This window comes from Callithrix jacchus, chromosome 3 (assembly GCF_049354715.1).
Source record: "Callithrix jacchus isolate 240 chromosome 3, calJac240_pri, whole genome shotgun sequence".
NCBI classification, from domain to species: Eukaryota; Metazoa; Chordata; class Mammalia; order Primates; family Cebidae; genus Callithrix; species Callithrix jacchus.
The window spans coordinates 45,467,413-45,484,021 of NC_133504.1; the positions used below are offsets into that span (position 1 = coordinate 45,467,413).

Sequence of the window (16,609 nt, forward strand, 5' to 3'; positions counted from 1 at the left end):
AAATATTTTTATTTTTAAAATACTAATCTGAATGCTATGGAGAATAAATGGAATTGGATGTAAATGGAAGGCATAAGAAAGGATATGGAAATGCTAGTTAGGAGGCTGTAATGGCAGTCCAGATGTTACTAACCCAGGTTGGGGTAAGGGTTAGCAAGAAATTTAAGTTTCCAAATCTACATTTACTTTCTATTAAACATATTTCTATTAAATATACTTACTTTATTTTATTTTAATTTTTTTTGAGACAGAGTCTTGCTCTGTTGCCCAAGGTGGATTGCAGTGGCAGGATCTTTGCTCACTGCAACCTCCAACTACTGGGTTCAAGAGATTCTCCTGCCTCAGCCTCCAGAGTAACTGGGATTATAGGCACCTGCCACCACACTTGGCTAATTTTTGTATTTTTAGTAGAGATGGGGTTTCACTATGTTAGTCAGGCTGGTCTCGAATCCTGACCTCAAGTAATCACCCTCCTTGGCGTCCAAAAGTGCTGGGATTACAGGTGTGAGCCACTTGTAGCTTAAAGCTTAAAGTAAGCCATATGTACTTACTTTAAGTCAACTCTCAAAAACAAATTTTTTTAAATAAAAGGATCTATATCTTGTCAAAGACAGAAATGCAATAAAACTTAAGTTCATTCAAATGAGAAATAAAGGATGACTTAAAGAAGTGTGAATGGAATTATACCAGAAAATCTATGGTAAAGATAATGATTGTAATTGAGTTCAGAAGTTAGCTGTGAGTTTCTGGCAGCCCAGGTATAGAAGGGAATAGGATAGGTCATGTGATTGTTTAACAAAGGAAGCACGGGATATAATGTTCTTTTCTATAATTTCCTTTGTCCTAAATATTTAAAGTGTTTTATTATAGATGTGAAGTTAAACCACTTAGATAGGTCCAGATTGTTGAAACTCAAGACCTCAGCTCTTGAGATGATAGCATTAATCCATTGATGGTAGTAGGTCAGACTGGTATTTTAAAAAGTAAAAACTTGAGAAAAATTCAGAGCTGAACTACAAATATGCATTTCCTTCTTTTCTTTCCTTTTTTTTTTTTTTTTTTTTTTGTTAAAAAAAAGACAGGGTTTTGCTCTGTCACCCAGGCTGGAGTGCAGTGATGTGATCATAGCTCACTTGCAGCCTGGTCTCAAGCTGTCCTTCCTCCTCAGCTTCCCAAGTAGCTGAGACCACAGGCACATACCACCATTCTTGGCTAAATTTTTATTTCTTTTGTAGAGACAGGGGCTATGTTGCCCAGGCTGGTCTCTAACCCCTGGTCTCAAGTGATCCTCCTACCTTGACCTCCCAAAGTGTTGGGATTACAGGTGTGAGCCAACATCCCTGATCCATGTTTGCATCTCTCTTTTTTTTCCTCCTATTTTTTTGCTGCTCCTTATGGAGCAGGGTTAGCTAATCCATAGGCAGTGTGCCTAGAGTTGGCTTTATATGAAGTTTTTATTAGCCCTCTTGTTACAGTTGAGGGGTAGATGGGAGTTAGAAGGAAACTTAAAGATAGTAGAGGAGGTGAGAAATAATAGATTATAAGCCCCTGATGCAACCCATGGGCACAAGGTATACCCTTAATATATTTTCCTATGTCATCACAGATACTTTTTGCCTTGCCTGCCTCTGTAGTAGCTATTTAATTTGTGTCTACAAATACTTATTCATAGAGGACATCCTTCCTGCTTTGGAAGATGCATTAGTCAGGGACAAAGAATGTACAGAAGTGACAGCTTTATTTCTTAACTGTTCACATTCCAACTCCAAAAATTCCAAAATCAAGAACCTTAAAATCATTTCAAATTATAAATAAAGTCATCCAGAGTTACCAGTGGCTCTCCTGTGAGGTCTCTGCCCCTGGGACTAAATCTCCATGCATTCTCTTCCCAGCCCTGTATGCAACCAACGGCTTCAGCTATAGTGCCTACTCTGTATAATGTTAGGTCCAGGAGAGCCAGAGAGAGTAGTACAATAGGTAACAAGAAGTCAGAGAAGTCCAGATTGTTGGCTCTTGAGATGGTGGCATTAATCCATTTTTGGTAGTAGATTACATTGGTGTAGACTCCAGGAAGAATTTTACCACATTCTAATCCCCAGCTCACCACTCCTATCTGGATCCATATACCATCAATGTGACAAGACAGAGGCCCTCCAGAATCACCCTAAAGAAGAAATAAGGGTAATGAGCATAGTGAAAAGAGACATGAAGAAGAGAGTAGTAATAAGGGGTGGAGAATTCTTTTAAACTAGGCCATGGGACCCATGGAGCTGTGGAACCCTGCAGGGAGTTGGACTAATCACTGCTTTAGGGAGAGATCACAGGAATTTTAGAATCATAGCATTGAAATTGTTAAGAGACCTTAGTGAAACATATTAGTAATTTCAAAATATTTATCTGTGATAAAAAGAGAAAACTAATGTGATGATTTTTCACTAAAGGTAAATTTATTCAAATGAGTCAACTGCCTTATTTTCCTGTTCTTAGGTTCTTACTGCTCTTTTTTTTAGTGTTAAGTAATCCATTCTTACATAAAATGATAGTGATAGTAGTTGGTAGTAGTCTTCCAATCTTACTCTCTTTCTTTTTCATAACAGCTTTACTGACATATAATTCACATCTACACAATTCAGTGGTTTTTAGTATGTTTACAGAGTTGTACAACCATCACCACAACCCATTTTAGAGCATTTTTATCACCATAAAAAGAAACCTCATACCCATTTGTAATTACCCCCATTTCTTCCCAACCCTCCCAGCTAGGCCAACCAGTAGTCCACTCTCTGCCTCTATGGATTTGCCTGTTTTAGACATTTCATATAAATGAAATCATGTAATATGTAGCCTTTTGTGTCTGGCTTCTTTCAGTTAGCACAGTCTTTTCAAGATTCATCTATATTTTATCAGTAGTCCATTCCTTTTTATGGCTGAATAATATTCCATTGTATGGATATGCCACTTTGTGTTTCTGCATTCATCACCTGATGGACATTGTGGTTGCTTCCATTATTTGGGCTATTATAAATAATGCTTCTATGGCCCAGCATGATGGTTCCTGTCTGTAATCCTAGTGCCTTGGGAGGCCAAGGCAGGATGATCAGGCCAGGAAATTGAGACCAACCTGCAACATAATGGGACCCTGTCTCTAACAAAAAATAAAAAAAAGATGTTGTGGTGGCATGTGCCTGTTGTCCCACCCACTCGGGAAGCTAAGGCAGAAGTATTGCTTGAGCCAAGTTTACAATGAACTAAGATTTTGCCACTGCACTCCAGCCTGGGTGACAGAGCAAGACCCTGTGTCTAAAATAATAATCATTATGCTGCTGTGAACACTTGTGTACCAGTTTTTTCAATGTTTGTTTATTTAAAGATGGGATCTCACTGTTTTGCCCAGGCTGGTCTTGAACTCCTGGGCTGAAGTGATCCTCCTGCCACAGGCTTCTGAGTAGCTAAGATTACAGGTGGAAGCCACTGTGCCTAGCTCATGTGCAAGTTTTTGTATGGACATATTTTTGTCTTAGTCTATACCTAGGAGTGGAATTTCTGGGTCATATGATAATTCTATGTTTAACCTTTGAGAAACTGCTAAACAGTTTTTCAAAGAGGCTGCACCATTTTATATTACCACCAACAGTGTTTGAAGGCTCCAATTTCTCTATATTTGCATATCATTATGGTAATTGGCTATTTGTATATCTTTAGAAAAATATTCAGATTATTTGCTCTTTTAAAAATTGTGTTCTTTTTATGATCAAGTTATGTGTTCTTTATATATTCTAGATACAGATCCCTTACATATATGATTTGCAAATATTTTCTTCCATTTGATAGGCTACCTTGTTACTTTGTTGATGGTATACATTGAAGCATAAAATATTTGAATTTTAAAGGACTCTAATCTTTTTTTGTTGTTGCTTATGCTTTTAATAATGTATCTAAGAAAATGTTGCCTAATCAAGGTCTAAAAGACCTACCTATATGTTTTTTCCCTACAGGTGCTATAGTTTTAGCTCTTATATTTAGGTCTTCGATTCATTTTGAGTTAACTTTGTATATGGCGAGGTCAGGGTCTAACTTCATTCTTTTACATGTGGTTATATACTTGTCCCAGCATCATTTGTTGAAATGACTATACCTTGTTCATTGAATTGATTTGATGCCAATGTTTAAAATTAATTGACCATAAATATAAGAGTTTATTTCTGTACTCTCAATCCTATTTCATTTATCTATATATGTCTCTCCTTATGGTAGTACCACACTGCCTTGATTACTGTTAGTTTTGAAATATGAAAAATGTGAGTCCTTCAACTTGTTTCTTGTTTTTCAAGATTGTTTTGGGCCCACTGAATTTCCATATGCATTTTAGAATCAGCTTGTCAATTTCTGCAAAGAAACCAGCTAGGTTTTCATAGAGATTACATTGAATCTGTAGATTCATTTGGAGAATACTGCAATTTAAACAATATTAAGTTTATTCCTATTTTATTTTAAAAGTATTATAAATGCAATATTGTTTTCTTAAGCGTTTCCTTAGATTATACATTGCAACTGCAGAGAAATATAGTTGCTTATTTATTTATTTATTTTTGAGACAAAGTCTCACTTTGTCATCCTGCCAGGCTGGTGTGATCTCAGCTTACTGCAGTCTCCATTTCCCAGGTTCAAGCAGTTCTGCCTCAGTCTCCTGAGTAGCTGAGATTACAGGCACCCCGCCACCATGCCCACCTAGTTTTTGTAATTTTAGTAGAGATGGAGTTTCACCATATTGTCAGGCTGGTCTTGAACTCTTAACCTCAATCAGTCCACCCGCCTTGGCCTCCCAAACTGCTGGGATTACAGGCCTGAGCCTCCACGCCCTGCCTACAGTTGCTTTTTGTATATTGTTCCTATATCCTTCAATTTTGCTGAATGTGTTTATTAGTTCTAATTTTGTGAAGGGTGTCATTCCTTTAGATTTTCTATTTTTAAAATCATGTCATCTGTGAATAGAGAGAGTTTTACTCTTTCCAATCTGGTATATGTTTTTTGTTTTTTGTTTTTTTTGTCTCTTGCTTAAGAGACAAAAACTGGAGGCCAGAACCTCCAGTACTGTGGTGAATAGAAATGGCAAGAGTAGACATCCTTGTCTCTTTCCTGGCCTTATGGCAAAAGCATTTAGTATTTTACCATTAAATATTTTAGCGGTAGGTTTTTTTGTAGTTGTACTTGAACCAGTTGAAAAAATGCACTCATCTCATTGTTGAGTGTTTGTTTTTTTTTTAACTTGAAGGGTTGTTGGATTTTTGTCAAATGTTTTTTCCATATTTATTGACATGATCATATGGTTTTTGCTCTTTATCCTAAGAACATGATATGTTAATATTAATTGATTTCTGGATTTTAAACCAACCTAAGTTTCCTGGGATAAATCCCGGTAGTTTATGATATATCCTTTTCTTTAAAAAAAAAAAAAGAGGGAGAGAGAGAGAGAGACAGAGAGAGACAGGGTCTCACTCTGTCTTCCAGGCTGGAGTATGGTGGTACAAACACAGCTCACTGTGGCTTCAACCTCCCATTCTCAAGCGATCATCCCACCTCAGCTTACCGAGTAGCTGGGACTACAGGCGCATGCTACTATGCCTGGCTAATTTTTAAAATCTTTTGTAGAAACAAGGTTTCACTGTGTTGCTCAGGCTAGTCTTGAACCCCTGACCTCAAGTGATCCTCCTGTCTTGGCCTCTCAAAGTGCTGGGATTACAAGGTTTGAGCCACCACGTCCTAAAAAGAATCCACATACCCATTTGTAACTATCCCCAGTTTGAATTTTGAGGTCAGCCAACTTGACTTCCTGTTGAAACAAAAAATTGGCATTCAGGTATATAATCTTTTTTATATGTTCTTGGATTTGGTTTGTTGAGGATTTTTCCACCTCTATTCATAAGAGATACTGGTCTATAACTTCCTTATGATGTCTTTGTCAGGTTTTAGTCTCAGGTAATACTGATCTCAGAATGAGTTGGGAAGTGTTCCCTCTTTTTCTTTCTTTTTTTTTTTTTGGAGACAGAGTCTTGCTGTCACCACCCAGGCTGGAGTGCAGTGGCATGACCTTGGCTCACTGCAAACTCTGCCTCCCGGGTTCAAACAATTCTCCTCCCTCAGCCTCCCAAGTAGCTGGGATTACAGGTGTGTGCCACCACACTCAGCTAATTTTTGTATTTTTAATAGAGACAAGGTTTCACTATGTAGGCCAGGCTGGTCTCGAACTCCTGACCTCAGGTGATCCGCCCACTTTGGCCTCCCAGAGTGCTGGGATTACAGGTGTGAGCCACTGTGCCCAGCCCCCTCTTTTGTTTTTCAAAAGAACTTGTGTAGAATTGATATTAATTCTTTTTTTTTCTTTTGAGACATAATCTCACTCTGTCATCCAAGCTAGAGTGCAGTGGCATAATCTCAGCTCACTGCAACTCTGCCTCCCAGATTCAAGTGATTCTCATGCCTCAGCCTCCCGAGTAGCTGGGAATACAGGCGCATGCTACCACGCCCAGCTAATTTTTGTATTTTTTTGTAGAGATAGGGTTTTGCCATGTTTGCTAGGCTGTCTCGAACTCCTGGTCTCAAGTGACTTGCAGGCCTTGGCCTAAAGTGCTGGGATTACAGGTATGAGCCACTGCGTGTGGCCAGAATTGGTATTAATTCCTTAAATGTTTGGTGGAATTCACCAGTGAAGCCACCTGGACCTGGTCTTTTATTTGTTGATAGTTTTTTTGTTCTAAATCACAAATGCATGGCTCAAGCCTGTAATCCCAGCACTTTGGGAGGCCGAGACGGGTGGATCACAAGGTTGAGAGATCAAGACCATCCCAGTCAACATGGTGAAACCCTGTCTCTACTAAAAATACAAAAAATTAGCTGGGCATGGTGGTGCATGCCTGTTATCCTAGCTACTCGGGAGGCTGAGGCAGGAAAATTGCCTGAACCCAGGAGACGGAGATTGCGGTGAGCCGAGATCGCGCCATTGCACTCCAGCCTGGGTAACAAGAGCCAAACTCCGTCTCAAAAAAAAAAAAAAAATCACAAATGCAGTCTCTTTACTTTTTATTCAGACTATTTCTTCTTAGGTAAGTTATGCTAGTTTGCATGTTTCTAGGAATTGCTCCATATCATCTTAGTTATCCAATTTTTTGGCATACTGTTATTCATAGTAGTGTCTTACAAATTCCTTTTATTTCTGTAAGATTTCTAGTAATGTCCCAGTTTCATTGTTAACTTTAGTAATTTGAGTCTTTTTTTTTCTTGCTCAGTCTAGCTAAAGTTGTTTTTCAATTTTATTGATCTTTTTAAGGAACCAGTTTATATTCTCTATTGTCTTTCTCTTCTCTATTTTAGTAATTTCTACTATATCCCTTATTTCCTTCTTTGTATTTTCTTTAAGTTTAGTTTTTGTTTTTTTTTTTTGACAGTCTCACTGTGTCACCCGGCCTGGATCACAGTGGTGCAAATACAGCTCACTGCAGCCTAGAACTCCTGGGCTCAAGCTATCCTCCCACCTCAGCCTCCCAAGTAGCTGGGACCACAAGTGTACCGCCATGTCTGGCTGATTTTTTAAATTATTTTTTGTAGACAGAGGGTCTCACTATATTGCCCAGGCTGGTCTTGAACTCCTGGGCTGAAAAAAAAGTCTCCTACCTTATCCTCCCAGAGTGCTGTGATTCTAGGTATGAGCCATCACACCCAGCCTTTTTTTTTAAGAGACAGAGTGACAGAGTCTTGCTGTGTTGTCCAGGCTGGAGTACAGTGGTGTGATCATAGCTCACTACATATGTGAACTTCTGGGATCAAGGGATCCTCCTGCCCCAGCCTCCTAAGTAAAGGCTTGTCCCACCACACGCAGCTATTTTTTTTTTTAATTTTTAATTTTTAGGAGAGACAAGGTCTCACTGTGTTGCCCAGGCTGGTCTTGAACTTCTTTTTCCAGTGTCTTACATGGAAGATTAGGTTACTGATTTGAGATTTATTGTTTAATGTAGGTATTTACAGTTATAAATTTCTCTCTAAGCAGTGCTTTAGTGCATCCATAAGATTTGGTATGTTGTTTCTTCATTTTTATTCATCTCAAAATATTTCCTAATTTTTTGTGTGATTCTTTTTTCTTTGACCCATTCATTATTTAGCAGTGTATTACAGTCCACGATTTGTGAATTTCCATATTTCTCTCTGTTATTTATTTTGAATTTCATTCCATTATGATTGGAAAATATACTTTATATAATTTTAATCCTTCTAACTTTATTGAGGCTTGTTTTACAGCCTAGCATATGGTCTATTCTGGAAAATGTTCCATGAGCATTTAAGAAGAAAGTATATTGTGCTCTTCTTAGAACTCTTTCTGTTTTTAAATTTTCTATGGCAGTGACTTGTCTCTGACAAACTGTCCTTCAGATAACAATTATAAATTTTGGACAGCATATAAAAGCCTACTCTCTGAAGGCAGTAGAGAGTGGCCCATAGCAGGCAGAAACTAAAATCAATCCTTGATAGAAAAGAATGCCATTCTTTTTTTAAAAAATGATTTTTCCCTTAAAGCAGGCCCCAGTCATTATCATGCATAGTGACTGGAACTTAAAAAGAAACCCACAGTCTTACCAACTTGAGGAATTAAAGGGTAGAGTTTAGAGCTACCACAGCAGTTGGAAAGTGAAGGGAAAAATACCAGAAAGGAGAGAACCACCGAGAGGGAGTCCCAAGTTCTGAATATAAACTCTGCTCAAATCTTTGACTAAACCCTGAACTACACACATGTGCAGGTTAAACTCCAAGCAGCTCAGCTAAGACTAAAATAACTGATACCTATCACAGGAGAGATCCAGTTTGGATTTTGAGGTCAGCCAGGTTGACTTCCCATTGAAACAGGAAATCAGCAGCATTCTTTAGAGAAGCATAACAATCTATACTCCCTATACCATGGTACTGACATTGTCCAGGATATATTCCAAAATGATTAGATGTTAAAATAAATAAACAAAACAGGGAAATGTTTTCCAAGATAAACTGGAAAATGCTACTCATGAGAAAAACCAGTCAGTGGAGAATAACCCTGACAACTCAGATTGATTTTGGAATTAGCAGATAAGGATTTAAAGCAACTATTATAACCGTGATCAACACATGTAAAGGAAAATATTTATAATATACAAATAGAAAACCTTGGCAGAGATCTATAAAGTATGTGTGGATGAGAGAAGGAGAGAATAAAACCAAATGGTCATTCTAGAACTAAAAAATATCTGACATAAAAATTTCACTAGATGGACTTAACAGTAAAATGCAAATGACAGCAGGAAGAGGCAGTGATCTTCAATATAGATAAATTTAAAAGTATGCAATTTGAATACCAGAGAAAAAAATGTAAAAATAAAATGGACCTGTGTGAAAATACCAAAAGGTATAACTTGTAAGTTTATGGTTTCAACTAGAAGGGGAAGAGAGAGAAATGAGGCAGAATAGTTTTTGAAGAAATCATTACTGAAAAATTTCCAAGTGTTAGTGAAAGATGTTAAATAATAGATTTTTAAAACCCCAAAACTCAGTGAACACCAAATAGGATAAATGCAAAGAAAACCACACCTAATACATCATATTCAAACTGCTGACAATCAAAGGTAAAGAAAAAAATACTTAAAGCAGCCAAGAGCAAAACAACACATTACAGTCAATGGAATGAAGATGCAAATAATGGCTGATTTTTTTATCAGTTATGACCGAGAGACAATAGAAGGACATCTTTTAGGTATAGAATGAAATGTTCCTACTTGAAAAAATTTAAAAGTTGGCAATCCTGCTTCAACTTCTTAATATACTTGTGAAAATGTAAGGTCTATAAAAGTCCAGCAACCCAAGGAGGAAGGATTGATTGAGGCCAGGAATTCAGGATCAGCCTGAGCAACACAATGAGACCTCATCTCTACAAAACAATGAAAAAATTAGCTGGGCCTGGTAGTGTGTGCTTGTAGTCCCAGCTGCTCCGGAGGCTGAGGTGGGAGGATGACTGCTTGAACTCAGGAGCTAGAGGCTATAGTAAGCTATGATCATGCCATTGCACTCCAGCCTGGGTAACAGAGTAAGGCTCTGGCTCTAATTTAAAATAATAATAATAATAAATAAAAAGTCCAATGACCAGTGGTTAACATTGGTCTGGATCAATAGTCTCATAGTTGAAGAAATTCACAGACACAAATTAAAGTGATTTGTCCAGAGTAACACAAGAGTTATTGTTAGAACCCTCACCTCCTGACTCCCAATTCACTTTTATTTATGGATAGGAAAACCTGGATCCAAATTAAGATCTCATGTTTAAAAAAAAAAAAATCTCAAGAGCAAATCCTGACCTTGCAACTATCCTTCAGGTTTTGAGTATCACCAGCACAAATCTTGTCTTCCTTGATGACTGGCTCCAGTGCTGGCAAGAAGATACCAATGGGGTTGTAGAGCTGTTCGCAAGCCTGGTGGTCAATAATGGGTACTTCTGCTTCCTGAAGGGTAGAATGATAATCACTATCTGTAGAGGAAGACAGGAACAAAAGATTAAAGCAACCTGGAAAAGTGCAGGGGCAGCATTCAGTCATGATGTGCAGAAGTCTCTGAATGGGAATCCAAAAGCAGCTTACAATCACTTTCCAATCATGTTTGCTTATGGATGGATCTTTTCGTACACTTAAATCTAAAAATTCAATAATTCTAAATTATTTCTGCTTTTTTGAGGTTTTTTAAAATTGAGCCGTTGTTCTAAGTAATGAGTACTTTTGATAAATTCTTATTGAGTAAAGGTTCTAAAACTTCTTTCTTTCCTATTTTTTTGCTCCTAGATCAATTCCTGTCTAGTCTCTACTTCATCCTGGGAATGAGTTGACACAACGCTTTAAAAACAGATAAAAAAACACTCGACTCTCTCCAAACTTTAAAGCAGGCTTACTAACCTCTGTTTGAGAGAGCTAGTTACGTGTTTAAATTGTTAGTATCTGCTCTTCCAGCTATAGCTAGACCCTGCAAGATGTAAAAGTAAAATAAAAATATAAATGTCAAAAAATATATTTTAAAACATAAATAATAGCATTAGATTGATCCGGTTTTGTTGAAAAGTATTTGCCATGGTAAGGATATGCCTCGAATAGGAATGTTCTGGAGTACAAGAGGGTATAAAACAACCCTTCTCTCTGCCCATTCTCACCTGAACTTTCCTTAACTTTTCCCCATCCAGTCACCCAACAAGAGGCTGGAATTGCCAATTGTGTTGTGATATTGGGCAAGCAAATAGGCAGGATGACAGAAGTGAAGGTGACTTGAGAGGACAGTTTCAACAAGGCAACGTCTGCTGTTGTATCTTGGTACTTGGGATGGATGATGATTTTGGACACGTAGTACTTCACACTTTTACTTGAGTCACCTACTTTAATCGATCCCAGCCACACAGTATATGAAAAAGTATTCCAGGTCCTATAGCGGGGGGGGAAGGAGGAGGAGAATAAAACTAGGGCCTGTTGATGGCCTGCAGCTGGGTCAGAACAAGTTGCCTATATGTCCTGTTAGTCTCTAGTTAAGAAAGCAGAGTAGCCAACTGTGAATTAACCAGGGTGCTTCCAACTTCAACTAGGGTTGACTTGTCTCCTCCTCTCCTCTTTCTCTCTCTCCTTCCTTCCCTGACCACTCTTTCTGTGGTCTCTTCTTAGAGGCTTACAGCCTGCGTTTTGTCCTGTATTTTTCTCTCTGGTTCTCTCATTTACCTCTTCCGTTCTCCATGGTCTCAGCCATCACCTGTGTGCTTAGTAGACATTGCTGATTCTGTTCTGAGCACTAGACCTTCATTTCTGAATAAAATTTTAAAGCAAAATATAACCACAGTTATACATATACACAGTTAAGCTGTCAGGTAGTTTGATAAGTTGTACAAAATAAATAAATAAATATTGAGTTCTCAGCCTAACTACCCTCAGGTCATACTGTTTAGAGGCAATCGCATTCAACTCTTTCAGCTCTTAGTAATTTTCAGATGTTTTCAAGAAACCCTATATATTGCTGTGTTTTTCTTTTTCTTTTTCAGTCTTAGAAAACTGAGTTCCTAGTGTGGAAGGTGAGGATGGAACTTTCTAACACATCGCTGTTTACCCCCCACCTCCCACTTGCATTCTACCCATCCTCCTAGCCAGTGTTACCATAACGTTTTGTTAAATAAGTATTTAATGTGTTTGTTCTTGTGACTATGTAAACATTATTTACTACTGGGTCCTATTGGGTGATTACATTTCTCGTAAAACTTTTTGCTTCTCCTGGAGTTGATCAGTGGGTTCACTTTGGTTTTTCGTTTTTATCTTTATATCCATCATCAGTCTCACTTCCCACACCCTCCACCAGAAATGTAAATCTCCTCTCATTTTGTTCAAACTTGTCAGGCATTCTATCAATACTGTCTTTTTTTTTGGAGCCCTCTGCCCTCTTGTTCTAATCTGGGCTGCTGCACAGCCATCATCTTGGCACTTTCTTTATCCTTTATGACTTTCTTAAGGATTCTCTTCTGTCTTATATCCCCTTTTGTTGGTATCCTGTGTCTGTTTTTCCCCCTTTATTTTGGTGGAGCACATTCTCCTATGGCTTCCTGAGAAAATGTGCGTGAGAGGTAACATTTTTGCTGCTTCGTGTATTTGAAAATATTTTACTTCTATCCCACATTTGATTGATAGTTTGCATATGGATAGAATTCTAAGTTGTAAATAATTTTCTTTTAGCATTTTGAAGTTATTACTCTATTTTCTTTTTTTTAACTTAATGTTTTTTAGAGACAAGGTCTTACTCTGTCACCCAGGCTGGAAACAGTGGCACAATCATAGCTGACTGCAGCTTTGAACTCCTGGGCTCAAGTGATCCTCCCACCTCAGCCTCCTGAATAGCTGGGATTACAGGTGCAAACCACCACACCTGGCTTATTTTCTTTGGACTTTCAGTCTTGTTATTGAAGAGTCCTGGCATTTTACTTTCTGTGTGTATCCATTATCAATTGTTGCAAAACAAGTTATAAAGCTTAGGGGCTTAAAAGGACAAATATTTATCTCATAGTTTTTATGGGCCAGGAATCAGGTATGACTTAGTTGGTACCACTGACTCAAGATCTCATGTGGCTGCAATCAAGGTAGCTGCAGTCATCTCACTGGGGAAGATCTGTGTCCAAATTCACTTATGCTGGTGGGCCTTCTCACTGTTGACTGGAGATGCTGGTTTCACATGGGCCTCTCTATAGGGATTCTCACCACGTGACAAATTGCGTCTCTCACAGCAGTGGCTCTTAGAGCTCAGACTGTGTTTATGACCCAAAAAAACTTATGACAAAAATCTCCTGACTGGTTTTTAGAAGTTGATTTGGGAAAAAATAAGAAGAGTCTTTAATATAGTGCCTGTCTCCAGCTTTCCTTTTCCTACTTCTATGCCCTATCTCTAGTTGTTCCTAGTTTGATAGTCTGACATGATTTGGATTTCCTTCTGCCCTACCTATCTTACCACCTTCATTCATCTGTTGGTTTATTCATGAAGTGATGCAAATATTCACCAAGAGCCTGTCTGTGTGCTAACTGCCAGCTAGAACTTGCCTTGGTAGGCAGTGTGCTGCTGTCAGTATCCACCTCTCACTGATGAGGGAACCTCCACAGATGAAGTTGTCGTCCAAGTATAGGCTGACCTGCCAAGGCCAGCGCCCTGCAGCAGCATCCTGGCCACCTGTAATGCGGCTTGAGTATACAGGTCGCCCGCACACTAGAGAAAGAGAAGAAAGGGAAATGTGGAAACCTGGGAGTCCTGTTTCTTTGGTTTCCCACCTTATCATCATTCCCAAACTCCCATCTATTCCTAGGACCTGAACTGTCCCTAGACACCATACTCTATCCTACTCTTACTCCACACCTAGCAGTCATAGGCTCAAAATGGAGACCACTCACCTGATTGCAACTCTTTCTTTTTGGGAAAAGAACATGAGCAAGACCCTAAGGAAGAAATAGGGTATCATTAATATATAATAACACATCTAATATCTAGATTCACTGAACAGAGAGCCTTCCTTTTATTTAAATTTTCCAGATTGGTGTCAAAGGGCAAAATTTTCAAATGAGTTCTACCTATTAGTGGACATCTTTACAAACATACTTACCTGCCTTCCTTAGCAGCGTCTGTGGAACATAATTTAACTTAAAACAACATTTTTTGAGCCAGGCATAGTGGCTCATGCCTGTAATCCTGGTGCTTTGGGAGGATGAGGTGGGAGGATTGCTTGAGGCCAGGAGTTTGAGACCAGCCTGGGCAATATGGCGAAACCAGGTCTCTAAAAAATTAAAAAAAAATTTCCACATTTCCCTTTCTCCTCTTTCTCTAATGTGCAGGTGACCTAGATACTCAAGCCACGTTGCAGGTGACCAGGATGCTGCAAGTGACCAGGATGCTGCTGCAGGGTGCTGGCCTTGGCGGGTCAGCCTACACTTGGACCACAGCTTTATCTGTGGAAGTTCCCCTTTCAGTGAGAGGTGGATACTGACAGCAGCACACTGCATAAAAGTGTGAGTTCTAGTTGGCAGCTAGGACACAGATAGGTTCCCAGTGAATATTTGCATGACTTCATCAGTGAACCAACAAACAAATGAAAGTAGTGAGACAGACTAGGCACAGTAGCTCATGCCTATAATCCCAGCACTTTGGGAGGCTGAGGTGGGTGGATTGCTCAAGTCCAGGAGTTCAAAACCAGCCTGGGCAACATGGCCAAAAACCATCTCTACAAAAAATATGAAGAAATTGCCCAGGTGTGATGGTGCATGCCGGTAGTCTCAGCTATTCAGGAGGCTGAGGCAGGAGGATTGCTTGAGCCCAGGAGGTGGATGATGCAGTGAGTTGAGATCATGCCACTACACACCAGCCTGGGCAAGAGAGCGAGACCCTGTCTGAAAAAAAAAAAAGAAAAAAAAAGTGGTAAGATAGGTAGGACAGAAGGAAACCCTAGGTCACCTCGGACTCTCAAACTAGGGATGACCAGAGATAGGTCATAGAAGTAGAAAAAGGAATGCGGGAGACAGGTGCTGTATTAGAGAACTTCCTTATTTTTTGCAGATCACTTCCTAAATACCAGTTGGGTGTTTTTGTCTTAAGCTCTTTTGAGTCACAAACACAACAGGTGTGGTCACACACCTGTAGTCCCAGCTACTAGGGAGACTGAGGTGGGAGGATTGCTTGAGCCCAGAAATTTGAGGTTGCAGTGGGCTATGATGGCGCCACTGCACTCTAACCTGGATGACAGAGTGAGACTCTGTCTCTTAAAAAAAAAAAAACATTATGCTCTATGAAGATTCAAATTTAACTTTTACTTGATTCAAGGTCATCACTAGGAATATTAAGTGTGTTATTTTATAAATACAATGATGCCTTCAGATGTGGTTTAGGTTTGCAAGCTATTTACTTTTGTGCTATTTGGTTTAACTGAATTGGCATTTTGCAGTATAATTGTGTATCTTTCTTCTTTGCTACCTGTTGTTAACGTTGTTTGCTCTCTCAGCATACCCTTTTGTTTTTTGGGGAGACAAGGTCTTCTTACTCTGTCACCCAGGCTGGAGTGCAGTGGCCACTATCTTGACTTACTTCAACCACCACTTCCCAGGCTCAAGCACTTCTCTTGCCTCAGCCTCCTGAGTAGCTAGGACTATAGGAGCCCACAACTTCACCCAGCTAATTTTTATTTTTTTGTATTTTTTGTAGAGATGGGTTTTCACCATGTTGCCCAGGCTGGCCTTGAACTTCTGATCTCAGGTGATCTGCCCGCCTTGGCCTCCCAAAGTGCTGGGATTATAAGGCATGAGCCACTGTGCTTGGCCAGTATACCCTTCTTTTAAATCAGTGTGCACTTGAAAAATAAACGAACAAGCTTATGCCTAAGCCATTGAACAGTGTTTGCTCTTCCAGTTCCCTCTGCTTGATATGATCTTTTCCTGTATCCTCTTAGCTAATTTGCTTATCTCCTTCACGTCTGCTCAAATGACTCCTTCTTAATGGGGCCTTCCTTAGCCTTCTAAAGATTGCAACACTCCTGCCCCTATACTTCAGATGCCCCTTTCCTTTCATAGTACTTATTAACTTCTAATATGCTTTATAATTTACATATTTAATATGTACATTGATTATAAGTCCCACAAAGATAGAATCTTGTGTGTGTGTGTGTGTGTGTGTGTGTGTGTGTGTGTGTGTGTGACTGCTATTTCCAACCAGAATCATTAGAATGGTACTGGGCATATAGTAGCCTCTTAGGACTTTTCAGGCCATGCTATTCATAAGTAACATCCCATGGGTGAAGTGTCACATTGTTCTATATGATGCCCTCTTGAGTAAAAATCCTCTGCCTCTCCCTTCCCAACCCCACCCTGGGGCTTACCTGAGATCCCCAGCAGAAGGAGCAGCGTGAAGGCACAGCCAGCAGGGCCCATGTCTCTGTCCTTAGGGCTATCACTTCTTCCTAGACTCGGCTCTAAGAAAGAGGCCAGTAAGGAGCTGCCAGGACCAGCTTCTCCTCCTATATGGATTCCTCTGCTTCACCCACTCCTCTCCTTTGTTCTCC

At 39.4% G+C, this 16,609-nt stretch overlaps 2 protein-coding genes across 26 annotated transcripts in view; one reads left to right on the top strand and one right to left on the bottom strand.

The window, feature by feature from the left end:
- Nucleotides 1-16,609, top strand: part of SH3D19 (SH3 domain containing 19) — a 206,407-nt gene that overhangs the window by 33,464 nt on the left and 156,334 nt on the right. The window lies entirely within an intron of this gene.
- Nucleotides 1,667-16,608, bottom strand: PRSS48 (serine protease 48). Its single transcript, XM_035294466.3, has 6 exons — nt 16,427-16,608; nt 13,959-14,003; nt 13,614-13,776; nt 11,207-11,472; nt 10,368-10,537; nt 1,667-2,164 (listed from the first exon to the last, which is right to left on the bottom strand). Exons 1-6 carry the CDS (start codon nt 16,476-16,478, stop codon nt 1,796-1,798), a joined length of 1,065 nt encoding a protein of 354 aa, XP_035150357.1. The 5' UTR covers nt 16,479-16,608; the 3' UTR covers nt 1,667-1,795.

Bases quoted from the DNA above. Each gene is read 5' to 3' on its own strand.
- PRSS48 (XM_035294466.3), bottom strand. From the start codon at position 16,478: ATGGGCCCTGCTGGCTGTGCCTTCACGCTGCTCCTTCTGCTGGGGATC. The intron at 14,004-16,426 runs GTAAGCCCCAGG...TTTCTTCCTTAG, and splicing joins CCTTCTGCTGGGGATCTCAG to GGTCTTGCTCATGTTCTTTT. The intron at 13,777-13,958 runs GTGAGTGGTCTC...CTCTTTCTCTAG, and splicing joins AAAGAAAGAGTTGCAATCAG to TGTGCGGGCGACCTGTATAC.